General features: G+C 38.7%; 3 protein-coding genes across 4 annotated transcripts; all 3 read right to left on the bottom strand.

Annotated features, from left to right (window-relative positions):
• Positions 1-125: 125 nt before the first annotated feature.
• On the bottom strand, positions 126-6,693 carry cenpt (centromere protein T). Its single transcript, XM_062442831.1, has 14 exons — positions 6,482-6,693; positions 5,406-5,526; positions 5,184-5,322; positions 5,004-5,097; positions 4,634-4,770; positions 4,345-4,396; positions 4,110-4,237; positions 3,268-3,632; positions 2,823-3,237; positions 1,877-2,209; positions 1,685-1,784; positions 1,322-1,483; positions 1,032-1,136; positions 126-633 (listed from the first exon to the last, which is right to left on the bottom strand). The coding sequence occupies exons 1-14, from the start codon at positions 6,565-6,567 to the stop codon at positions 504-506; spliced, it is 2,367 nt and encodes a 788-aa protein (XP_062298815.1). The 5' UTR covers positions 6,568-6,693; the 3' UTR covers positions 126-503.
• A 3,064-nt stretch (positions 6,694-9,757) lies between these two features.
• Positions 9,758-12,069, bottom strand: ndufa4b (NDUFA4 mitochondrial complex associated b). Its single transcript, XM_062442804.1, has 4 exons — positions 11,896-12,069; positions 10,505-10,593; positions 10,318-10,378; positions 9,758-10,088 (listed from the first exon to the last, which is right to left on the bottom strand). The coding sequence occupies exons 1-4, from the start codon at positions 11,932-11,934 to the stop codon at positions 10,032-10,034; spliced, it is 246 nt and encodes an 81-aa protein (XP_062298788.1). The 5' UTR covers positions 11,935-12,069; the 3' UTR covers positions 9,758-10,031.
• A 1,388-nt stretch (positions 12,070-13,457) lies between these two features.
• Positions 13,458-24,142, bottom strand: LOC134003483 (protein FAM117A-like). 2 transcript variants are annotated; one of them, XM_062442702.1, is made up of 8 exons: positions 23,472-24,142; positions 21,921-22,066; positions 21,103-21,219; positions 20,656-20,772; positions 20,011-20,139; positions 19,677-19,869; positions 16,536-16,707; positions 13,458-15,294 (listed from the first exon to the last, which is right to left on the bottom strand). In XM_062442702.1, exons 1-8 carry the CDS (start codon positions 23,593-23,595, stop codon positions 15,003-15,005), a joined length of 1,290 nt encoding a protein of 429 aa, XP_062298686.1. In that variant the 5' UTR covers positions 23,596-24,142; the 3' UTR covers positions 13,458-15,002. The 2 variants fall into 2 exon arrangements, with proteins under 2 accessions (XP_062298686.1, XP_062298687.1); XM_062442703.1 differs by having other exon boundaries at positions 23,384-23,505.
• Positions 24,143-27,508: the final 3,366 nt, after the last annotated feature.

The raw sequence follows: 27,508 nt of genomic DNA, 5'->3' as shown, positions 1-27,508 counted from the left end.
ATAGAAAACATTCACAAGGCATCAATCTTCATCATAACTGGTTTTCAAAAGGATGAGGGGAGGGTCTGGATTGAGGAAAGCCGTTTATACTTTATTTCTTTACACAGGCCACGAATAGCTTCAGTTTTCAGTTCAGGAATCAACTTATCAATGGCTGCTAATAAAGCATTGAAATATGAAACATCAGGGAATATTTGTTTATTTTAGACATCTACAAATCCTCATTTGTTTCACACTGTCATTAAAGAAAGTATATACATGAAATGATGAATGAATAAACACTCCTCCCCCACTCAATACAATAAGGGCACAAGTGTGATTTGTTTTAGTTGATAATATGAAAAAGAAAAAGCTATACAAAAATCAAATAGAAATACTTTATTACTTATTGTAATGAAAAATGGAGACATCAACTGTCAAACTCAAATGCATTGTAATTAAAATGTGTAGCAGTCCACGAGATGCCCAGACAACAACCACAAATGTAGCTGTTTTCAAGGAATTCATCTCCGCTTTTTAGGGATAACAACATTTCCACTGGTTGCGATGGGGATCAGGAGCTTTCGCTGATCCATGCGAAGATATTTTTCAATAAGCACTTCTACCGGCACCTTATCGTTCACATAACCCTGCCTGCAGAGTGCAAAGAGACATCCGTGAGGTTAAATGTGAGAAAATTAATGCAGTGTCAAGCAACATTTTTATCTATACTGTTGGCAACATGTATTCTCCCATAGATGAGTGTTTCAAAAGACTTTTCACTTTTTTGTGGTCTTGTGGTTTTAGAAGGCTGTTAAAAGGAGTTGGTGGGGGGAAAAAATTAGACTTGGAAGGAAACGTGAATATTTGACTCACATTTGTCAGGTTGCCATAAACACATTTAGAGTTGGAGACCAAAAAAACATTCATGTTATCTTGTTCTACCTTTAAAATAAAGTTTGCCTCGCTCTATTTTATAATATTACCACATGTAAAATATTTGATCATAAAAAGTTGTTAAAAGAGAGCATGTACACAGTCAGCACACCTACCTTTTTAATAGGAGTACAGCATCTTCAACCTCTATGGTTTTTCTCTTTGCATGAACAGCGTATGTCTCCAAGTCGTCTGCCAGGCGGTCAAAGTATGAGTCCATTCTGTTAAAAGACGGTGAAGTAGAATGAAGCAGGAGTGTATGGGTAGTGAATCCATGACATTGTGCTGACATCAGAAGAAAACTTAGTTTTGAAAGAGTTTTTTCAGTTAAGAAGTTCCAAACACTTTTTGAAATCCACCTTTTGCTCATCTGGATCTAAAACCATTGTAAGTCACAGTTACTTACGTCTGTTGTAGGACAGGGTAAACATCCGCAGAGACCTTTGTTTTGGCAAAGTGTTTGAAAACATTCATAAGGTAGCTCTTGGGAAGGGCTGTTTTCGTCTTAGCTGCTCCAGTTTTCCTCTGTCGCACCTGCTTTTCTTTAGCAGGAGGTAAACCTTCATCACTGGTGGCATAATAGATATTAGAAGAGGTTGTCAGTTACATAAAATATGATACATGCAATCTGCATCATTTTTACATCTGACATTCCTGCATCAATTGTACAATGTGTCATCAGCCTGCGACAATTTCAAAAGAATCGTTAAAGGGCAAAATTCTGGCAGTTTTTCTGCAAAGGGAAATAGATGTTGGAAGTCGAACTTGCCCGGCTTGAATATTCTTAAAAGCAGTAGGTGAGGCCAGAGGATCAGAGAGGAAAAAGTTCCTTTTCTCTTTGACAAATGCTGGAGTCTTCATGGGGATCTCTAAAAATGTTAGAAAACACAACCATTTTACTTTTATTCTCATTTTATTAACATAAAAACATTTTATGAAATAAAGGGAAAAAGAGACTGACCATCACTCTCCTCACTCTCCTCATCATCTTCTTCATCTTCCCACTCCTCCTCCTGTTCAGCAGTGTCCGAGGCTGCAGCCTCTTCAGGTGCAGCGTCACTCAGACGGTCGCTGTCTACGATATCTTCCGTCAGCTCCGGAGGAGGAAAGTTCTCTTTTTCAGCATCAGGTTCTTCCTCTGTCTTAGAGACATCATTCTGCTCAAGTCCTTCAGCTAAGGACTCAGCCAAGTCAGACATCCCAGTAAGAAGCTGATTGCTCTCATGGCCTCCCATTTCCAGTCCACTGTGTAAATCACTGGCACTGTGTGCTTTAGATTTGCCTTCAGACCATCCTGCACACAAACATCATTTAATTAGGGATATTTTTTTTCATCTGGGAAATATATTATACAGCAACATGTTTGACTTCCACTTATTGCTCAGTCATGACAGCCTTCTGAATTATGCAATTCTTATTTTTTCATCCTATATAACCCAGCCGTAGGGCTGTAAATATCAATAATTATTGATTAATCTGTCCATAATTTTTTCAACTAATTGATTAATCATTTAGTCAATGAGATGTTAAAAAAATAGTGAAAAAAATACATTCACAATTTCTTAGAGGCCATGGTGATGCCCTCAATTTGCTTCGTGTGATTAACAGTCCAAAACCTTCAAATATTTAATTAACTGGTATACATGATGAAGTAAAACAGAAAATTAATTACATATGAGAAGCTGGAATCAGAAGATGTTGGAACATTTTGCTTGAAAATGACTGAAATAATCAATTATAAAAACAGTTGCTGCCGGTTACTTTCCTAATTGACTAATATGATGAATCTTTGCAGCTCTGTAGCTGGGAAATTAATAAAGAAAAAAATGCTTAGTTGCAGCCGAGCTATCCACAGTGACAGCTGTTTTTTTGTTGTTGTTGTTGTTTTGTTTTTTTTACAACCATACCTGCCTCTTTGGCGTCTGCTAAATCCCCCTCTGCCTCTGTAACAGCCATAATGAGTCCACCCTCAGAGTGATGAGCCCTTCGGCTGATGTGTTCATCCTTCTGTTCTCCATCATTCTCATCTTCAGTCTGAGAATCAGCTACGCCACCTTCTTCCTCAGATAAAGAATTTCCTGCAGGATCCTGCTGATCACTTTGACTTTCCTCAGCATCCTCCTCTTCCTCAGTGTGAGAACTAGGTGCAACACCCTCTTTAGTTTGAGAATCGGCTGCACCTTCCTCCTCTGTTTGAGATTCCACTCTGTTTTCCTCTTCCTCAGAGTCAGCTGTATCATCCCTTTCATTAGTTTGAGATTCAGCTGCATCTTCAGATTCAGACATGGCTATAGCATCTTCAGGTTGACAATCAGCTGTACCCTCCTCTTCCTCCTCCTGAGCTTCAGTCACCTCTTTCTCTGACTGAGAAACACACTCTTCATCTTGAGGTTCTGCCACAGATCCCTCTTCTGTTTGAAACAGATCCGCAGATTTCTCCTTCTCCAGCCGGCTCTGCTCCACTTCCAACTGCTCCTCCTGCTCCATGTCGCTCATCTCTCTCTGAAGCTGAGATGCCATTACGGTGGGCTTGTCCTGCGTTGCAACAATGGAAGAGTTGGATGTCATGCCATCAGTCTGGTCATAGTTCTTTGTGTCACAGTTGATGATGTCAATTGTGAGATCAGGTTCACTGAGCTTGGTCTGCCCTAAGGTGAAGCCCTCCAAATGGGTGGTCTCACTGAGAGTCCGCTCCACTGGTGCAATGCTATCCAACCCTAAATGACAGGATGGAAGAGAGAAAAGCATTCAGGGGAAAAAAGCATTAGCAGTGACACTGAGGACGGCAGTTGGAAATCTTTTTCTTTCCACACATGCATAATACAGTATTTAGCACCTCCTCGTGGGAACCCTGCAATTAGCAAAACAATTGTAACTTTCACAAATGTTTGTTTATTTTAAGTAAAAACACAAAAATGCAGGCTACAGCAATGCTTGTGTCAGCTTTCTATGTTTTGTATCATTTGGTATTATCAATCTTTAAGAAATCTTAGGAAAAAAATCAATGATCTGGGACGCACTGATGGGTATTTTCCATTACCTTTGACACTTAACAGTTTGAATGGTTAATAGAAAAAGTTACATGACAGATTAATAATCAGTGTTCTCACTGATTTGTTAAACATATGGTCATACATGGAATAAGAAAGAACAGTTTGTTATCTTAAGAAGAGTATTTTAATCACTGTGATCACCTTCCATTTGCAGCTTAGCGCCAAATTCCTCCACTGTGATTTTGCGACCATTAGGAACCCTTCTCTGCAGGCCTCTTTTCTCAGTGTGAACATCCACAAACGGTGTTTTCAGATTCAGTGAAGTGGAACTGCAAGACAGGTTCAAGAGGCAAAATACTCATCTACTGTATACAATCTCTGACAATGTAAACATTTTTTAAAAAGAACACATGCTAGAGTTTTTAATGCAATTTACCTTGACAAAGAAAGTGATGAATGGTCATCTCTTGATTCTTCATTTTCAACATCTGTAAGCACAAGTATCCAACAGTTAGTCAACAAAACATATAATTCATGATAACTGTTCACTAATAAATCTGCAAACACCATCTGTACAAAAGCCTTCTCTATGTGTCTCACATTTTTGTAGCAGCAGAAGTAAACTGAGAACAATTCAACATTTAAAAGTATGAATTTATAACAACAAAGTCTCAGGATCCTATACAATCCCATGAAAGCACTGAAGCCTACCAGTAATGGCTTACCAATTCCATCCTGAAGTCGCTTTTCAAAAGCAGTTACATTGAGGCTGCGACGTGGTCTCTTTTTGCCCAGTCCCCTTGCGGTGCTTGCTGCAGCACCAATGGTTACATCAGACAGCTCCAACCCTGACAGCTCAATACTGTAAGTCAAGTAAATATAGACTCATTGTATATACACAAAACATAATTTAAAAAAGATGTTAAAAATGGCCAGTATAGACAGCAGGTAAGGTAGATGTTGTTAAGGACCAACAATGATACATAAAGTCCATTACTCACAACCAATATTAGTGCAATTTTTAAAAAAAATATTCTTGGTTGGACCTCCAAAATGCCAGTGACTTTTTGTTCCTGTTACACACACACAGCTCACCTATAATGCCTGTTGGTAATGCTGGAGTTGGCTGACGGTGGCTGTGGCTCTTCTGAGGGAGCTTTCTCATGAATAACAGGGGACCTCACAGGCTCTGAATCACGTGACAAAGAACATGATCAAAAAGGGCAAACAAACAGCTGCAACATGATGTGAGAGTAACAGTAAGCTCATCCACACCTGTCCGCAGTATGTTCATCAGTATGTGCCTTGGTGTGTCTCCCTCATCAAACAGCTCTGAGGCCCGGGCAGACTCAAGTGTATTTCTGAACACAGTGGTTCTCCTTTTAACAGGCACCGGAGATGTCTTGGATATACTCTGGAAAGGAAGGTATACTTGTTTACTTTAAGAGATTCAACAAAATGTACACGATTTACAAATATCCTGCTCGTCTTCCTCACCTCACGTAACTTATGTTTCAGGCTTCGCCGTAAGATGCCCTGTGGGGTTTGGCCACCAGCATCTTTCTTGCTTAATCTGGCACTGCGCCGGATCTCGCTGGTATCCTGTTTTTCTGAGGTACTAAAGAAAAAACATACACCATTGATCAGCCGCACTCCTGCAAACAACATCATCTCCCACTTCACCCTTAACACAGACTCTATGAACTTCTTCCCTCAGGAAAAATACGGAGTTCCATATAAAACTCCAGCAGATACAGAACTTCTTTTCAGAAGTGGTTGCCCAACTAAACAGCTGAACTGGTCTGTTATGAAACCAGACATTTGTGATAAAAATGTTACTCAGTAGTAAGTGTACATCCGACCGTCCTCCAAACGCTCCAATATCCACTCCTGACCACGATCAATGCCAACAATTTCACATGCCTTATTTAATCCCTGCACTGGTCTCATTCTATATTTCATCAAGACAGACTTAAAATTGTACATTGCATTCAACCTCCACTGTTACACTATATAATTGATTATTTATGCACTTCATATTTAATTGGTGCACTTGTCACCTTCATATATTTCATATACTTCACGTCTGTGTCCATTAGCACAGTCCAGATTCCTTTTCAGTCAATATTTAATTTCAATATTTATATCTCATTTCAAAACTATTCCTTTCTTAAAATAAATACAATTATCATCACTACCTTACTCTTGATATATATCTATTCCTCTGTGTTGTTTGTGGGAGCAAACACATTCTTTGTATGCTTGCATGCCTGGCTAATAAAACAGACTGATTAACTATGTAACTGTTATTTCAATAATGGATACAAAATCACTAAGACTCATTTGTAATTATTTGAAAATCTGGGATATGGCAGCTTGGTACAAAGCCATACCATGTCCTCTATCGAGATTGATACTGTTTTAACTAGCTTAAAGCTAAGTGCCAGGTTGAGTCTAATAGTTACTTAACGTAGCTACGTTAACACTTGGCGTTAGTTGTTCCTGAAGGCTTGAAACACCAATAATATAACCTACATTAGTCTCCAGAATATGCTTATACGATGCTGAATTACCTGCGGGTGATTGGAGTCCTGGGTGTCTCGGTAGTGAGAATACGTCTCAGCAGGACCCGAGCAGACAAGTCCTCCGTTGAGTCCATCTCCGCTGTTGGCTAATGTTTACCGTCTTTAAGCTGCAGCTGTTGATAAATTAGGCGAACAGTGTCTCAAACAAACGGAGCTCAAGTGACGACAGTGTCATGTTTTGCAGATTTGAGCTTCCTCTGCATTGTTTACCGTCTAATTCAAGTCAACGGATTCACTACTCACACCGTCCCGCGTTATTTTTAAGTGAAGTCTCGCGAGAATATATTTACTTTTCGGTGCACTACCGCCACCTATCGTGTTGGAGTGTGAATCACAGTTATAGCTGCCCCCTTAGACATAAATGTTTTTTTTTAAACAACAACAAACAATTAAATAAATAAACAATAAACAACCTAGTTTATTATTATTATTATTATTATTATTATTATTATTATTATTAGTAGTAGTAGTAGTAGTAGTAGTAGTAGTAGTAGTAGTAGTAGTAGTAGTAGTTTTGGTAGTATTATACTGATTTCATGCTTAGAGAAAAGTTGTTTTACAGAAACAAAAAATATATAAAACATATACTGCAGTTATTATTATTTTCAATGTTGATTGATTGTTTGTCACTGGGCCTCTCTCTCTCTCTCTCTCTCTCTCTCTCTCTCTCACTCTCTCTCTCTCTCTCTCTCTCTCTCTCTCTCTCTCTCTCCTCTTTATTTCTTCTTTATCCCTCTTCTCCTTCTCTGCCTGTCCCATTCTCTCTCTCTCTCCCTCAACCCCAACCGGTCAGGGAGGATGGCTGCCCACCTAGAGCCCGGTTTCTTCCCAATAAAGGGGAGTTTTTCCTTGCCCCTGTCGCCAAGTGCTTGCTCATATGGGAATGTTGGGTCTCTGTAAATTAAATTCAAGAGTACGTCTATGTGCAAAGTGTCGTATTGTATGAATAAAGATTGAGTAGCAGTAGTAGGTGATTAAGTTCATTGTGTATATCCATGTCCTGGAATAAACAAACACTGCCCTTCTTATAGAGTAATGTTCCATGCTTACACAAACACAACATACATGTTGTATAGAACCATACATACTCATATCCTATGTGATTTGAATGATACATAGTTGGTGGGTCTGTACGACGGCGTATTAGGGCCATATATGTTAAAAGGAAAAATCTGACTTGAGGGTTCTATGAAAACCAAGAATGCATCAAGAACAGAATATAACAGGACAGGAATGATTATCAGAAGAATGGCTATTTCTTATTTGAAATTATATTTATAAAAACATTATGCAGCCAAACTGGTGGTAGATTGCAGAGTGCTGGGTCATCTTCAAGGTCTAACAAAGACAGACTATGTATATAACTGAAATAGCCTAACCTTACAACACATCACACTATGATTTGTAGAATTAAAGCTGGTTGAGCAATGTGTTGCTATTTTCAGTACCCACAAGGCAATCTAAGGCCATCCAAGTCTAACAATTGCAACAAAGCACAAACGCTGGATGAATGAGAAGGCCTCAACACAACTATCTAATTTCAAATCCACCTTTTTATTTTACACACAGGTTCTAATGTTAGCTATACTCAATAGTACTACTAGCTGATGTAGTTGTAATGTTATACAGAAATGTAAATTCATAACTTCAAAACATATCATTTTAGCCTGACTTTGCTGATCCCATTACCACCACTGTGAATTTGACATTCTCAGTTTCTCCCGACACTGTCTCTTTTACTGACTACTGTCTCTTCTCTGAACATCACAGTTCATCCACTCCAAGCTTCCTGATTTCCATCTTTAATATTTTTCAAGAGTATTTTGAAAATGACAAACTACTAAACATGCTCCACTGATGCTTCTATTTGACAGTGCTCACATAATCCGATTATGAGATGAGATCTCAGATGAGCAATAATGTAGGCTACTTTGCATCGCTAAGTAGGCAAGGTAGCCGACTGCATATGTAAGAGGTAAGGTGTAAGGGTGCAGATATGACTCACTTTGCTACTGATCATTGGAAGTCTTGATGGCAGGCATTTAACTCTCAGAACTCAATGGCATCTCCTGTGGAAGACAGAGTTAAACTGCTCTTCATACCGTGTAAGTCTTCCTTGACTGTAAATGGCAGTTTGCAGGGAGGTGGACTTGTCTAAGTCGACTGATGGCAGTTTGTACTGACATGATTTGAGTTAGCCTTAAGGCAAGGACTCAATGGCATTACTCAGACAGCCTGTTTTCAACCTCAAAGTCTCTTTTCTTCATGTTAGGTTGGTACACAGTGAGGCAGTCAGACACAGGCAAACAGATCTGAGGGGTAAGGCTAATGCATAATGGAACAAAGATGAACTGGCACAAGGGACAAGGGCAATGCAGACAAAATTCACTAGGAAGTCAGATGTGAGTAATCAGACACAGGGGGGAACCCATCATGACGGGGCAGAAAATCACAGAAGCGGGAAACCAGGAAGTGAATCCCGAGCGAGAAGAAAAGTGAGTCACACACAAAAATAAAACAGGAAATGAGTGAAATGATAAGGATGACCATCATCCTGCCTACTTTGAGAGGTCACCACTGCAGTGACATTAATGCAGGACCCTAATCTGTGCACAGAATAACTTTTTTTTTAACTTCAAACTCATCTATCCACTGTGTGAAAACATCAGCTACATGAAAATGACAACAAAAACCAAGATAAAAAATACAAAAGGTGTATAATTAAATCTTAAACCAAAATTTAGATGTTTAATTATAATTGTTTTGTTTTTTCATTTCCAAAAAAAAAATCCAAATCTGTTTTGAATACCAGAGCACATGTGAAATCTAAATATATAAAATTAGTAAATAAAAAAAAACAAAACCAAATTGATCCCTTGTTTGGTCACAGTAACATGAACATTTTTTATTACCTGTCCACTTCTTAGCGCCCTCCTCTGGTCACAAAAAGGAACAACAGCTTAGGGAAAGGCAAACATTACTGGGTTGAGATTAGTCATAAACCAAGGAAGAGGGTGACATAAAGTTCAAACTCTCAAAGTAGTATATTACATACTGGGATTTTGACTATCAAGTTAGACTGTTGCCATAAAGAGATGAAAAGAAATGGTTAAAAGTGGAAGAGTATAATTGAAAAAATTATCACCAAATGAAAAGGAGATAAACGCATTTATCTGTGCATTATATTAAAGGGAAATGCTACAAATATTGAACAAAAGAGTATGTTCTTGGATTTGGGGGGAAAAAACACATTCAAGTGAGAAGTATGATTGAAATAGTTTTAATAATTTACAACACAGCAAAGTCAAAAATAAATTGATCAGTTAATAAAACAGGTGGTTGCCAGTTTTATTCATACAGTCATTAATAAATGCATGATCCCTTCCCCTTCACAATGGAAATGAACTGACAGACTGAGTTAAGCACACAGCGTAATTCAAACTTCATTCAAGGATTTATTTGTGTTTGGCAAAAAGTGCAAAGGCTCCTCATGCTGACGACAATGTCAGATATCGAGTTGCAAAGACACCACCGTTACTTAGAAATCAGGCCCTTCCTTCTTCAGCTTGGAGTAGTCCATGTTAATTGCGAAAAGCTGGAAACACACACACAGGAAAACAAATGTACAATCAGTATGAGGGCAGGAATATGACCTTTGAAGCAAGATAAGAGAACATATATAACTTGTCCTCCACAGAAATAGGCCTGTGCTTTAAATCTAATAAACATGCCACGTAAAGAAGTATTAAGAACGACAGAAAATCATCAACTAGTATCAGAATTGGAGGAGCGAATTTAAGGATAATATGAAGAAAGACTCATACCTTGTACTGGTCATTAGGCCCCATTTTGTTCCAGGGCTCGGGGTTGTTCTTGCGATCCCATCTGGGGGCAAGAGAAGAAGAAAACTCTTTAGTAAAACAAAATATCTCTGAGGTTATCTGTGTTCTTCATAAACACTTAATACATATAGTATGTTGAGGTTTATCCTCAGATGTCTCTGGTACTTACGAGACATCAGGGTTTTTCAATGCCAGACGAGCCAGGTACAACATGCTCATGGCTGCCCCACCACTGATGAAGATGGCAAGAGGGATCAGCTAGTGGGCAAAGAACAAAATCCCTTAACATTATTTGTATTACAAGGTCACCAGATAACTTATAATAAAGATCTGTTGGTGGTCATGTTACTGTTCTTTACTCGAGTGCTTCTGAAACTTTTTAGCTTGAGGCTTCTTGAATGATATACCAGCTGTGAGTTTAACCAAAGAGTGATTTCCTTTCCAGTGCTCTACTAGAAATTGAGCAGTTGTGTTTGTGTATTGTATTTTTGCTTTTTAAAATCTATTCTTTTATTCTTTCTTGTTCTTTCAAGGTTGAATTTATTCTATTCCAGCAGCAACATTATTTTATATAATTAAGTATACAGCTGATCAGTAAAGTAGACCATATAAAAATAATCAGAGGCAGATTGTGAGCATGTGACATAGAAACAATAACTCATAATCATAACTTCATACTATAAAAATACATCAGATTTACTTTTTTATAGCTATAAGTCGTGGTTTTTTTTTTCAAGTATATTGACAAGAATGGATCACACTAAAGGAAATCAGACTGCTTTCACTGTTTAATATGGAAGCAGTGGTTTAACATGGATCCTTTCACCCCGTCGTCCTTGGGTAAACAGCTCCTGCATGCATTGGCCTGGCCTACAGTCATGCCTATATGGAAACCATACAGTGCTGTACGTGCTGTGGCGCTGTACAGGCATGGCTGTGGAGCTGAAGCATGCGTGTTTCCACTCATTGATCATTATTATAACGAGCCATTGATAATTATTATAACGAGTCATTGATCATTATTATAACGAATCAATTGCAGAATTCATTTCTGTATAAATGTATCACACCGCCTCAGAGCAGCTGATTTCATCTTTAATGCTGGCCAATAAAGAGTAAAAATAATCCCGTTACGAAGTTTAAGAGGAAGTACAGCCAAAATATAGACCTACGCCTCCACAGCAGGGATGATAATTACAAGAGTACAGTAAAGAGAATGAAGATAAATGTGGATTTCAATGTGGGTTTAAGTGAATTGTATTAGTATATAATTGCCTTTATCATCAATTTCACCCGAAATCATGTGGGTACATCTGCACATTCCTGGGCCTATTTGTCAAATTATTCCGCATACTGTAATATATCTTTTGTATTGTAAGAAATCATAATTAACGCATTATATGTTTAATAAATGCGCGATCACATATAAGTGCAATTAATGAATAATATGGGGGAACGGGGGCGCGCGCGTCCTCTCAAGACACATTTCAATGTCATCGGGTCATTCACGGTTCTTTTTTCTTTTTTTTATATATATACATAGATATGTTTTTTACTTACAGCAGGGTGGTTCCTCATTGATTTCATGAACTGCAACATGGCGGAAATTCCTCCCCCCGATAAGGGTCCGCTAAAACGAATGAATGCCGGTGAAATGCGCGCTTCTCCCGGAGCTGTAGAGGATCACTTTCAGTATTTCCTGCAGGCCTGATGCGCAAGTGAATTGTACACCGCCTCCCCTGCTGTCAGCCAATCCTACAATGCAACGACAACAGCTGTAAAAATGTCATGTGTGTGCCAGCAAGTGTAAGGTCATAAAGGGAGTGTCCAAACAAGACTGTATTCATATCTCGCACTGGGCTGTTGTCTTTTCACTTACTCTTTTAATAGACAAACATGTAGCCTACACATGCTCCCTTTTTGAAATGTTCCTCTCTTTTTCCCCATTTCATCTGGTTTTTTTAATTTACAAAGTTGGGTTGGGTCAGATTTCGCATAACAGGCACCAAACTTCATGTGCTACCCCAGGTCATGCCAACAAACTCACTGAATGGCACCTTGACACCCCCCCCCCCCCCCCCCCCCCTCTGCTGTTTTCTGGCATATTCATAAAAACATGAATCAATATACTCAATTATTATGATTCCGACAAAGAAGAAGAAATCCTTAAGACCTGTTAAAGTGAAGCTTCACTTGGGTTCACAGCTACTTCCAATCGAAAAGTTCCCCTGAGCGAACTTCATTCATTTTAATTGACTGACTGGTTTTCCCCTGTTAAAGTGAAGCTTCAGTTTGGTTCACAGCCACTTCAAATCGAAAAGTTCCCCTGATCAAACTTGCAAAACTGGAATATGAACAAAAGAGAAGTATTCAAGGTCTGTAACAATCTGATCTAGGACATTAGAAAATTGCAATAAATTGTTACAAAAGGTACAATTCAAAGTGCTAAAAACAGATCCTATTCACAATATTAAGTTTCAACACTGTAAGTCACAAAGTCTGCAACTTACAATTATTCTAATTACCCATTAGTTTTGTCTATTGACTGATGAACCAATGAATTACTTTGTCTACTTAAATTTGATATTTTTTGTTCATTCAGCAGTCCCACAAAGAAAAGCTGAAGCCAGTAAACATTTGGCTTTTTGAAAAAGTGACTCAATCGATTTTTTTTAAAAATTGTTGGCAGTCAACGCTGGAAGTTTACTGGATTACTGTGACCGTTTCACTTTTCACTAACTTTTAAGAGGCTTGTGCAAATGACTGAACAGAACTACAGTATGTAGAAAAGACATCTTCAGAAATCTGATGTTGGACAGATGAAAAACAGTCACAATGGCGCATGGAAGTCACTGAGATGACCATCTGCCCAAACAAGGAAGATATTTAAAATGATAACAGTAGGTTCAGTCTTACATTTCAGGATTTTAACAATGCAGGGAGGAAATAGTTGTTTTTTTTGTTTGCTTTTTTAGTCATGTTCTAATTCACAATGACCCAATTCAGACAACAGATACTCAACTCACTACAGCTGTGGGAAAAACCAGAGCAGCGTATTGAAAGTTACGACTCAGTCTAATAAATCACAGAGACAACATTTTATCAATCATATATTTATGTGGACAGAACACAGAACCTGAGATAACAGTATGTCCCCAGAAATCACACTGATGCATAAAACATTGACATTTAGGCTTATTTGGAAAAAAGACAATGTTTCAAACCATCAGCATTTCACCAGGATACTAAAACTAGGAGAAGTTAATCAAACGATCAAACGACTAGTGAACTCTCCATCCACGTGCACACACAAAAAACCTTTCCTGTCAGACACAATAAACCCAGGACTAACGTATGGAAGAAACGTCTCCTCCTCCATATAAAAACCCTCTCCTGGAAGTGCATAAAAATCCACCCGATACAATATCTCATTTAACACCTGCCTCGATTATACTGACAGAACAAAACTAAAAGTAACAGGGTTTCTTTTTTTTTTTTTTAGCTTATGTTGCAGGTAACTGAAAACGACGTAGAAAATACACATTACTACTCTTTAACAAGTACAATTGACCAAGTACAAAAGTGAATATAAAAATAAGAATTGCAACTCCAAAGTAGCAGTTCAATTTGTGCAAACATGTCTACCAGAAATATGAACTATCAACTTGTCAGCTTAACAGAGGAAAAAACAAACAAAAACAAAAAACCAAGAACATCTTTGTAGGAACGCTAAACATCAAGGATGACAGTTCTACACCACTAAAACTAGTTAGGTAGTCTCTACTAGGCTGTGAATCCTCAAAACTATAAACATACCATCGAGCACACGTCTAAAGCATCAAGAATACACAAGTTTTATCCATCAAAACGTGCACAAGTTACTTTTTTTTGCAAGTAAACAATATGACAAACAAAAATAATGCACTGTACAACTTTTAAAGCAGGAATGCAGAAGCTGAAGTCTTTTTTTTTTTTTTGTAAAAAAGGTACTGATGCTACCAAAGTCCAACAGCTGGAAAAATTCCCTTCAGTCTACAATAATCAAAATGTGATTTCATTGTGAAATGTTTTCATCAGGTAAATAAAACCCAACTGATTTGTCGTGCTTTGTACACCGCAGACGGTGTTAGGTAAAAAAATAATAATAAATTGACGTGAAATGCAGAAAAATATCTTTTGAATACTTAAAAACAAATTTGTCCAAGAAGGTTTTTGCTTCAGTTCAGGATTTGTAACATTTTGGACAGAGATGACACACTGCAGTCAGAGTCTAAAACAATCAGTATCAACAAGTATGTGTGTTTGATTCTTTGGGGAATAGAAGAAAAAATCTGTGCAGCGAGTGAGTTAAGAGTAGAGTTAGAGAGAAGTTCAGCAATAAGACCGTCTCATCTCTCACACGCTTGTGTTTGGCCAAAAAATACATCTTTGGATAATGAAGTGACAACACGTAGAAAAGGTCTTAATTTAGAAATGCACGGAAACCTAAAACAAGTAGCTTATAAAGCACATCCTTTGGATTGCGTATATTATTTTTTTCAATATTATTTTATAACATCTACCTGTTTAGAAAAGGAATCATCTTTCCTAAAACAAAGCAACATGAACAAATCTGGAATATTTGCATTACGCTTCGTCATTTCCACAGAAGAAGTCTTCCACCACGATCAGAAAGCGAGGCCCTCTCCGGAGCTTTCTCCCATGACAGCAGCGGAAGAAGGAGCATCTGGAGGAGCGGCCCGGTTGCTAGAGGAGGTTGCCTGGCAGGAGCTTGTTCCCTGGTTTGAGCAACTGCCTGACGGAGAGACCGAGAGGCTTCGGAACAACAGGTCCATGGAAGGGAGCAGCGGCTTGAGGAGGCTGACGGGGCAGAAGGCAGAGCCCCCGTGGGTGGTAAAGTTGACTTTGTTGGGGTCAGGGCAGGAGGAGATGAGGGCTGGTTTCTGCTCACGTGGAGCGCTAAAAAGAACGAGAGGAGGGAGGCTGTGAGAAAACCCAACAACAAAACCGATACCCACCGAAGTAAAAGTGGTGAAAAATATTCAGCATGGCAGATATTGTTAGTGACAACAAATATACTAGTCCCTTACAAATTAACTCAAAGTAGTCACTCCTTGCGCCTAAAACCTATTCTCATAGTGTGCTCAGCACACAGCACAAGTTACAGAGCCATAAGAGAAACGAAGCACTAAAATCACAACAACAAGGGGTATATCACAACTAAAGCTGCAGTTACAAAAAGTATTGCACTCCAGTTTCACATGACGATACACGTTGAATAAGAAGTGGAGGAGGAACTTGAGTCAGTAAGGCAAAGGGTGGAGACACAAATGTGGGAAGGGCACATAAGCACTTTCATCTGAATTTCCTCTAATTCCGTTAGGAAAAGTCCAAACTTGTAATTGCTTACTAAAACCAAACAAACTTCAGGCTTTTCCATTTTCAAAATTCTATTGACCAAACTTAAACATTTTGACTGCCTGACATTGATTAAATTGTCTATATATACACATATGCATTCAAATTGAATGTGTGAGCACACACAGAAATCAAACTTATCACCAGCAGAGGGCGTCCACACACGGACTCAGGTTGAACAGAGATGCTACAATTAGTCCAAAGTAACTGTTTTAAAGAGTCATTTATTAGATATTTCTCTGTGTAAAAGACACAAAATATCTAATAAACTAAGTAACTAGTCAACTTAAAAAAGAGAATTACTGTTATCTTACACATCAAAAGGTAGTTTACAGGTCTTGGGGAAGACTACAGCTGATAAATTGTATAAAGCTTTTGTGGCTGCAGAGGCCGTGTGCAGTGTGCTAAATCACAGGTTGGGGTTTACGACGACAAATTGAAAAATGAGAAAGAGGTGAAGTTAACCAGACCACTGTAGTACGCTTAACTCGGCTTGAGGCCAGTGGCTCGAGGCTATATTTGCCACAACTATCATAACACAATGTTTTAACAAGGAAGACTATACATTGAATAAAGATGATGTGTCTGGTTCTGCTGCGTAGATTGCGAGTCTTCTTTTCTTTTTCTTTTTTTAAAAAAACTGTCCATCACAAGCCCATCAATGTTACAGAAGTGCAATGATAATTGTGTACTCTAAATAGCTTCAAACTTTAAGTCTGTCGACTATATTCAGATGCAAACAAAAAAAAAACAACCAAAAAACCCAAAACAAAAACACAGACCTGGTTTCTTCCCAGACGCGGATCTTTTCGCAACCCTCTGGAGGCTCTCTCTGGAAGCAGCAGCTTTTGTTGGGTCCTGGTGAAGAAGAAATTGGCAGAGGCAGAGAGGGGTCAGCCTCATTCTGGGAGGAGAGTGGAGACAGGAGGCACATCTCTGCGCTGTCTATCAACCCTGAAAACAGAAAGAAAAAAAAAAGTGTCAATATAGTCAAAGAGTCTAAGAGTGACATTTCTGAAGACAGTTTTAAGTCCACGCCAAGATTTGAGGTGACATACACACTACTTATTGACTGATGTTAGTTAGATACACCTAATTGTTCTCAATGTAGGCTCTATATATATATATATATATATATATATATATATATATACATATACATATACATATACATATATATATATATATATATATATACACTTCTATAATTTCTCCACTGCTGTGGGAACTAAATCAATTATAGCTGTGACAAAACTGAACCTGAGTAACTGACCATGAGATGATTAACTACATTTAAATCACCTTAAACCTACAAAGTTTTCAATTTTTAATATCAAAATGAATGTAAGGTTTACACAACTCCATCGGTTAAAAAGCAAAGAGGACAAAATTAACAAGTATTTTTTTCTGTCACTTAATTAACGTTCATTGAATAATGGATTTGTTGCCAACTTTTAAATTCATCTTTTTTTATCTTCACATAGTAAGCAAGTAAAGCGAGTGTGATCGCAGTCAGATCACAAGATTGGTAATTGGATTGGTAACATTGGTAATCGTCGTGGCGAAAACTAAATGTTCAGTTCAACAAACATTAACATGGACTGCCCTGTTTATACTTATAGTTGTTATGAGTTTGTAACATGTAATTTCAATATATTTATTTTGTGAACTTGTGAAATGCAAAAGGATGACACTGCACCACAGAAAAACAGGGATAGTGTGTTTTGTTGTGCTGATTTAAAACAAGCCCTTAACTGTGTCAATAACAATTAGCAAAATTGAAAGAACAACTAAATATCTGAAAGATGACACACTAGTAAATGGAAGAGATGAGTCATCCTTGATGCATTTAAAGTGAACACTGAGGTCATTTAAAAAGGTCTCTTTGAACAAAGTAAGACTCAGAAGTTTATTTTGTTCCAGCTGATTTGTGTATCAAATCAATTTAGTACTGTGTATTAAAAACAGGGTGAAAATGTAAACACATAAGTCATATGAGGACAAGAACAACTACTGTGTACACAGAAAACGGGACTTGAAAGATATGTACGCTACTTCCTGTGTGGTGTTCACACTCCATGTCATAATGTGGCAAGTGGCAGGATTTAGGAAAGTCTGGCTTGCTTCTCTATGATATTTGGCATAAACATACAGATTCTCTTTCACCTCAACCACATTCACTAACTGATCCAAGATTTCATCAAGTACCTTTAAAGAATTGCAGAACAGAGTGCTGACAGCATTTAGATAATATCTTTACATACTGAGCATGTATCACTAAGTATGATTTTACTTTTCATATAGTTTTTGTGTGTAAAATCACTGAAATTAACCATGTGCAGTTAATTCAGTTCTGAAAACACTGTCTTCACCCACTTCACGGGTTCATGATTGTGTAAATTAGAGAAACACCTGTATGCTGGATTTTGGGGAAAATATAAATGAATACAATGTCTGTTGTGTTTTAGATATTGAGTGTGTGATCTCATCAGTCATGCATGTGTCTATACAAGCCTACAGCAGATACTGTAGGCTTGTATAGACTGAAAGTGGGACTGAAAGTGGTGGGATATGAAAGTGGTGGGATATGAGGCTGGTCCACGTGTGCACATTTTTTAGTTTATTGTGATTTATTAAGTGAATTCATGCATATGCACAGTTTTGGTATGGATCCTACACACTGCCTTATAAATGTGCCCAAGATTACTGACAACTACTGTAACTGGACTTTAACTTACTGTCTTTGGTTAAGTTGTCATAATGTGATGAGCTTTTCCCATGAAACCCTGTTTTGACTGTAAATGTTTTTTTTTTTATTTAAGAGTGGGCTGTGGGAATGTGCATGAGTGGTTTTACAATTTTAGGTTATGTCTGAGTAGTTTTGTGGTTTTAGGGTGTGAATGTTTACTTTAACTCATTTTAATGTAGTTATTTACACACAAAATATCAACGGCCAAAATGTCCGGCAGGAAAAACGTCAAATAAATAAATACATGTATAAACTCATTAATAACATATTAAATACTAATATTATCATATAATATTATGTGATTTAACATATAAGATATGTTGCCATGACAACAATAGCAAAAACGTGCAAAAGTTTCGTTTCCTTCCTTTTCATTGAGAACTTCACTGACTGTTTGAAATCGCGTTGCAAATAAATGAAAATTATATGTGGAATTCAGACCAGACAATCAACTACTGTAGAATAATGTCTGTATTTAACACTGAGGAGTGATGTGTGTTTCACAGTTATATCCGCGGGATCTGTTAAGGGCCGGATTTTTTTTTTTAAAGTGGATGGTTCAAATTCAGACAGGATCATATACAGCTGTGTTTATAGGCTTACATTAAGCCATCATTAATCAGAAAACAGTTTTATTCCTGTCATTCACCGGTCATCTCTCTCTCTCTCTGTCATTCACCGGTCATCTCTCTCTCTCTCTGTCATTCACCGGTCATCTCTCTCTCTCTCTGTCATTCACCGGTCATCTCTCTCTCTCTCTGTCATTCACCGGTCATCTCTCTCTCCCTCTCTCTCCGTCATTCACTCTCACTAGACCACCGCTCTCACTCTCTCTGACTTTCTATCTCTTTTTGAACTTTTTGCACAGTTCAAAAAGTTAGAGTTCATTCTTTTAATAACTTTATAATACAATAAATGTGTTGAATCAAAGCTAAATCAACTGAGGTCACTGCATTCATGCAGGTAATCCGTGTGCACAGTTTAGATGCGCATTGAGGTTGTTGTTTTTTTTTTTAAACCATGTGACCCCAGGCAGCTCTGTACTGTATTAAAAAAACATATGTCCGGTAGTTGTTCTGTATGGCCGTAATTCTGGAATAATACCGGCCATAGGTAAGAAAAACTGTCTGTAGTGATCTAAAGATTGAATGACCCCTTAGACTTAAAAACTAACCTGGGTGCAAGTCCAGAAGTGTGTCTTCACAATTGGGTAGGGAGGTGGAGACGTAGAAGGGAGAGGAGCATGGTGAGGAGGAGGAAGTCGGAGATGAGGAGAGAGGTGTGGTGGTAGCAGGGTCACTCTGAGATCCACTGCTGCAGCTCAGTGGAGGGACTGGAGCCCGGTGGCCGTCTGGAACCTCAAGGAGCTGCCAAGAAAGGAAATGGCAATGTTTACGCTGCATAATTAATATCAGAAGACTCCTTTTCAAAAATCTTGCAGTCTTTATAGGAGTAAAATCCCTTCTGATCCTTTTCGTATGTGGTGTGGAGGGTGAGGTAGGAGTTACCCTGTGCTGCTGATATGTTGGCTGGCAGATGAACATGCCTTCCAGCTCTTGGTTGAGGCCCTCCACACTGCAGCGCAGCCGAGGGACCAGTGTAGACAGGGGAGCGTGAGGGATGGGAATTGGCTGAGTCTAACAAACAACAAAGCCCATTCATCATTAGTTAAATATTAAAGCAACATGTGCAGCAGAGATCACATAGATTCATCAAGCTCTAAAATGATGGTCCTCAGGAAAACTTATAGACACTTTCTGGCATTGATTAGCTTCATAAACTTCCTCGTCAGTTAATAGTGTTGCAACACAAAAGTCTGAAACCTCGTCGACCCAGTCGAGGGTGGCACCACACAACAAGGCGGCGCACAACAGCTGCTGAAAAGCAGAACTACGCACTTCTTTCTGAAAAGGAGAAGCAACGTGATGTAGTGCCCTTCCTGTTGCTTCAGTGTTTGATTTTGTTCACTTCCTGTGATGAGCAGCACCGCTTATTCACTCTGATGATTAATGTAATATGTGATATTTTACATAGCTCTATTTAACACAATTAAGATGAAGATACATGGCATAGAGCCAGAGCACAGACATAAAGTATACACACATGCATTTATGAAGCAAGCTGTGCTGTGTGGTGATGAGAGGGTAAAGTACCTGAGTAGTTCCCAGGCTACAGTTCCCCTGAGGATACCCACACTGACGGTCTTTGTCATGTCCCCCTGAGACTGCAGGTTTGCTGCGCTGCTGCAGCTGTTGTTTTAGTTTAGCAATCTGCAATGAACAGAGGTTATTGTCAGTCAGCGAGCAGGAAGTCCTTCAAACTTACGAGTGCCACATTCTTAAAATAAGAATTCTTCAGAGGCATTTTCTACAACTTTAGTAGTGATTAATGAGGAGTAGGCAGCTCTGAAAAAACTGTCCGAAAGGGAAGTTTCTTTGGAGATGAGGTCATTTGTCTCCTGTTGCTCAATGCTGTCAAAATAATTGAGTTAGGCCTTTTTCAAGAGCTTTCTCTCCTTGATACTAAAATGCAAAAACGCCCACTTTAGCAAATCTGGTCCCAACAAACACACATGTTGAGCAATACAGGCAGAGATTCACCTCCCGGAGATGCTCAGCACTGCCCCATGATGCCGACCGTTTGTGACTGCTGCTGCTGCTGCTGCTGCTGCTGCTACCTCTCCTGCTCTGGGTTTTGTCTGTCCATGAGTCTGGGGTCTGGGGGAGGGAAGAAACCAATATGATGATAACATTATATGAAAATAATAAATATTTAAAGTTTCAGCCTGAGTGGAAACTGTTAGGCTCTGGTCGCACATTACATCAGGACTTAACACATATTTTACCAATTGGTTTGCACGCTTAGTACAGATCAGCTTCTCATGCTGAAAGGTTGATCTGTAGCCAAAATCACACCATCCACACCCACAGAGTCTCTCTTTTCACACTTGTAGAACGAAAGAGCAGGAGAAACCGAAAAACAAAGAGAGGAGGGGGGGAGGATGTGGGCAACCAAAGAGCAGTGGCGAGTGCCTGCACAGAGCAGAGAGGATGGGTGCAGCCAAAACGACCTCGTCAGCTGACTTCAGGGACTGTTCTCATGGCTGTGGTTCTCACTCTGTAATAACTGTGCAAGCAAACTCGCTCCTTCCGTCTCCTAGCAACTTCTTTCTGAGCAAAAAGTGCTAACTAATCTTTTAACACACAACCCACCCCTCAACCCCCCCTCCCAAAAAATACCAGAGCTACACAGACACATTCAAAGATTTAAAAAATACAAATCAGGCTTACAGTCTTACTATGGAAACATGAGTGGTAAAGTTGCATTCCACACATTTCTCTCCGAGAAAACGGCTTCAATTCAAACTTGCCATCCTAAATATGTGAACACCGAGGAGCACTCTTCATCTGTAGCTGACCTGAGTGGATTTGTCCTTGCGAGACAGGCTGCCCTGGCCCTCCGGTTCTTTGGGCCAGTGTCCCTGCAGGTACGGCCCAATGATGGCATCAAGAGACATCGTCCGCCTCATGCCGGGGCTCAGCTGCTGTGGTTTGGCCTTTCCAGCTGTTAGTAGGATAACAACTTTTTATTTTACATGTGGAAACAGACTCATATCTTCTACACGTCTATATCTTTGCATCAGTTGGTGACACATTAACAATACTATAGATACTGACAGCTCATGTAGTCAGCTCACATATCAATATATTAAAAGTAGCCCTGCAACTAATATATATGTTATTGCTTAATCTGTTGATTATTTTCTCAATTAAATCTGTTTGTCTTTTGGTCTATAAAAAGTCAGAAAATGGTTGACACCATTTCCCAATGCCCAAGATGCAACCTTAAATGTCAAACAGTCCAAAAACCTATTATACCTTAGCTACTATCATAGAGGCCTGAAGAAAGCAGAAATATTAACATTTAGGAAGATGGAATGAGATTGATGACTCAAAACGATTATCAAATTGTAGTTGATTAATTTTTCTCCGTAAATTAATTGTTGCAGCTTTAATTAAAAGTGTCAGAAAAGGTGTAATACAGCTACAGTCAGCAAGTTTTAGACTACTTCATGTGAACACTAAACACACCATGAGCTGAAATTAATAGTTAAGTAATCATTTTGTTTATATGTTTTAAATGTAATGTAAATGTTGCTGATTGTTATATTGACAACAATTTTGATACTTAATTAATGGTTTAGATCATTTAAAAAAGAAAACATGTCAAAAATGGCCGGTTCAAGACACTTCAAGGTTCATATTTCCTTCGTCTGCTAGGTGAACTGAATATTATGGGTTGAGAACAGACAAAACGAGAACATTTTGAAGACCTCACTTTGGGCTCTGGGGACTTCTGATGGGCCTATTTAAGTATTTGATATTTAACAGACTGGACAGTATTTTAATAATTCACAAGGAATTAAATCAGATGAATCAATAATTACTATAATACTCAGTTGTAGCCCTTAACATATTAATATAGTATCTCTATAGTGACAGGCATTTGCCATTTTGCTGTAATATTTTATTTATATGATGTCAATTTTATTGTTTTATGATCAAATCCAAATAATAGTATGATAGACAGACTTAAATCTAGTAATAGTTAAATGTATGCAAAACAATGTAATACACAGAGTTAACATGAAGGTTAATTCATATTTGGTTAGTGGCTGTCTGTTGTCTGTTTAGGGAAGTTACAGATAGAGATGCTGTAGTTGCTTAAGTGTTGACACTATTGATTATTATATGATTGGATGTTTCCACAGATGTTTCCACAGATGTTTCCTAATCACTGGGGCTCTACTGGTACATACTTTTCTGATGTTAATGTTATTTTCACGTTTGAGACTAACTAATAATTAAGGTTTTATTTTACCTGCAACCTGTGTTTCCTTTGTTTTTGCATCATATCATTTCTTCATGATTATATGATCCATGCATTGTGGCAGGTGTAAAGCTCATACCTGACTTTCCATCTCTCCGACTGGGTCGAGGTTTGCTGGCCAGCTGGTAGGGAATGGTCGCCTTGAGGGGCTGCGGACCCACGGCAGCTCCCCGGGTCTGTCCAGCTCCACTTCGGCCTGACATCTTTCCAGTGACAAATCTGAGACAGCTTGGCTCTAAACTAGCTGAAATGAGCAATGTATGTCCTGCCTGATGGAGATCTGGGGGCGCTCTGGTGGAAACACTGGTGGTGTGCTGGCTACCAGCTGCAACTCTTCCTCCTCCTGGTGATGATGACTACTCAAAAACCGTTACAAAACTCAGTCTTGAGTCATACATAGACCATTCCCACGTTTATACAACTACCAGCAACACTTATCTCTACAGACGAGTTGTTATTTATGGCCTCTGATCAAGTCTTCGGCGGTGATCATACTTTTTTTTGCTGGCTTGAGTTCGAGTTAGCTGCCTAGCAAGCAAAAGTTTCTTTGTGAGGATGTTGAGATATTTCACCCCGTTGTCGAACAAGGAAGCGGCTCCAGCTTTAAAAAGTCACTTTAACGTCAACTCTTACGTCTTCTGAGCAAACCAGGGAGTTTATTTCATTATAATTTTTCGGGCCGGAGCGAGTTTTTGTGGCCCAAAAAAAGTTGCGAGGTGGTCAGAAGATTTGTGCCCTCCGTGCTCTTGTTTCAACTCCAAACACTTCACCTCCTCCTCCACGCTGTGGGTTTAATTATGTGGGGGCGGGACCAGACCTGGATATCACTTTTGATTGGTCAATGCTCTGTCAAAGGTCGATCCTATTGGACAGTTTCCTGTAGATCCGTCAAACTCGACAATGAAACGTGTTGTCAACGCCCCCAATTAATATCTTACGTTAACTGATTTTTAAATGTCTAATTTAAACTTTTAACGCCTGGAAATCAGCTGTAGCAACTTAAACAGTCACATTTATAACAAAAAATCTATTTTTTAAGACAAGCTAAAACATTTTTAGCAGAGATGAAAAGTATATTTACTCAAGTACTGTACTTAAGCACAATTTTGAGATACTTTCATTTTACTTGAGTATTTCTAATTTTTGCTTCCACTACATTTCAGGCGAAAACATGGTACTTTCTACTCCACTACATGTATTTCACAGCTTGAATTAGCTACTTTTCAGATGAAGATTAGTCAGAATGGATAACATACCACACTTTTAAAAGAAAGAAATAAGCTAAAGATGAAACCAGTGGTTTCCAACCTTTTTGACTTCTGATACAATAAAGCAGTGTGTAGTCAGGGTCATGTTTCAGATGTGTGTGAGTTGTTAACAGCTCAACCAAATGGTGATGAACGGTTTTCATCTGCTCACCTTGTGGTGGAAGGTTGGGAACCACTGGAACTAGCTAATTGTACATGAAGTACTGCAGTACAAACTAGCTCCTCCTCTAGTAGCTACAACAGTTAAATGCTGCTCTTTGTGTTGGCTGATGTTCTAGTATTAGTAATCTAATGATGCAAAATACAATAATATATCATTCAGAGGGACGAAATGAGTACTTTTACTTTAATACTTCAAGTACATTTTGCTTTTACTAATGTACTTTTACTTAAGTATGATGTTTTTATGCAGGACATTTACTTGTAATTAAGTGTGTTGACATGGCTATATTAGTACTTTTGTTTAATCAAAGTATCTTTGTACTTCTTCCACCATTGATTTTTAGTGTACTAAAGCATGTCTTTCTCACCACATTCATTCATTCATTTATAGGTTGAAATCAACCAAGCTGGGTGTTTGTGTACCATCTGGGTGGACTGTGGGGTGGTGTATGTGCATGTATGTGTAAGACAGTGTGCATTGTGGGAGATAAATGTCCTGACTCTGTGTAAAAGGGAGTGCCAATGGTGGGACAGAGAAAGGAGGTAGAGATAACATGACATGCACTTATACAGATCTAAGACCAGTGGCTCCAGTATGCCCTCACCCACAACAAACTGGCCTTACATGTGAACTTATTGACCTCAGCCCATGCTTAGATAACATGCTTGTATGTGGCACGACAAAATGAGAGTGTGCTTTATCACAGAGGGGTGACATGCTGAACCATGTGTCCAGTGACCTGCTCATCTATCTAGTGAAACTGCACCCAACAATTGATGTCACCGTCACAAAACGGACAAAAACAAAGGCATATGACTAAAGCCAACTTTTCACAACCCTTTTGGTATCCATTCATTTACAGCCTGGGAGTTAATTGGGTTGTATGTCGATCTGGAATGTGTCTCCTATATAATGCATTTCCAGTGTTTACCAAAGGACCTTCAGCTGCTGTTTGTTTAGCTCTGTTTATTTGTCTGTGTTAATGAATGAATGATTCTAACCTACGACCCCATGTTAGGCTTCGGCTGTTTGGAACCCATTTTAGGAGAAACGAAGTCATGCTTCACAAACTTAAGCTACAAAAGGGAGACGTGAACACAAAGAGTGACCGAGGCACAGGGGGAAAGATTGTGTGTTGGGTGTCTTGAACCTACAGTAAATGACTTAACTATGATGTCAGCAATGAGAATGCATTTTATTTTTTCATAAAATTCATTTTTGTGTATTATTTTGTTGTGAATCGTGACATTAAAAACTACCAAGTTAGTTTTATGCTGTGGCGGACATGAATATCTGTGCCAATAGGCTTCATGGCAAAGCAAACAACCGTTGTAGAGAAATTTGACTGACAACCAACACACTCATGGTGGCACTAAAGGAAAAGTCAAAGCATCACAAATGTCAGTGAGATTCATCGTCTGGGGGCAATGAATGCCTGTACAAAATTTCATGGCAATCCATACAATGGTTGTTGAGATATTTTCAGTCTGGAACTAAGTGGTAGACCGACTGACCAGCCAGCTAGTGTGGATAAAAAAAAGTACATATCCAATGCATACTATCACTTCATGTTTCAAAAAAAGGCAGTTTTATTGCAGTTTTAAATAACACAATTTATCCCAACTCTCAACAACACTGCAATGAGATTGCAATTTACATGGTGGCAAATGATACAAGTAAGTATGTCATACAATAAATGATAATAGAAGAAGAACAGATCACAGGAAAAATGAAGACCAAAAATCAAATGACACACACATAGGCACGTTGCACATTCACTATTTCTCTCCTGCTGTATCAAGCAAGGTTTGTAGAAAAAGACAATGAAAACATTCATTCTGCATAGTCTCAATGCACTTTGCATTTGTATGCAATAGATAGTATGTCTGTTTTTTTTATGTTCACATTGTAGCAGCTCTGCAAACCTTGTTAGCCTGATAGGTCTTTCATATCACATCCTAATATCTGTAACTAAGGTATGATTGAATAAGGCCTAAACTGTCATTCAACTGAATATCATAAAGCTTTTTCTGTTAATTTTAAATAATCTTAAAACCCTCTAGTCACATACATTTTTTACTCACACATTATACGCCCCTCTTTCATCTCTGCAATCATTTAACCAGTCTTTTTATAAGTGTAATGCAATATGGCAAAACATTGTTTCTGCTCCCTAAAGGGTTATAACAGCTCATCCACCCTGAGCTGCCAGTATTATGCAACAGGCAGAATAAGATACAGTGGCAGACTGATAAGACACAGACAAATGGACAAGTACATACAGAACACTACAGTGTGTTTGGTTGAGTGTGACCAGTAGAGATGCATGACTGTAATTGCACAAAATCGAGCATCGTGAGAGAGGTCAAACTTGAACCGTCTGTTTGCATTGCAGAAGGCTTAATCATGTCGAGACTATGAAGGACAGTGAAACTGAAGGAGGCCGTCAGGCAGTACAGCAGCTTTTCCTGCATCTTTGTGGGACTGTCCCACACAGGGAGGCTACTCTTTCACAAAAAGGTGTAAGTTGACAGAGAGCTGGGCTCAGAGCCTAAAAGTAAAGGGACTCACGTAAGGGCCACGAAAGGGAGAGCATTTGTCCGCCCACCAAAAGAAGTCATTTTGTTTCCACGTTGAATTGTCTCAGTGTCTGTTCAGTGCTTGGCAGTGTTTCTTTGGCGCCCC

Source organism: Scomber scombrus, chromosome 21 (assembly GCF_963691925.1).
Source record: "Scomber scombrus chromosome 21, fScoSco1.1, whole genome shotgun sequence".
In the NCBI taxonomy this organism is placed as follows: Eukaryota; Metazoa; Chordata; class Actinopteri; order Scombriformes; family Scombridae; genus Scomber; species Scomber scombrus.
This window is presented reverse-complemented; position numbering and strand designations above follow the sequence as displayed.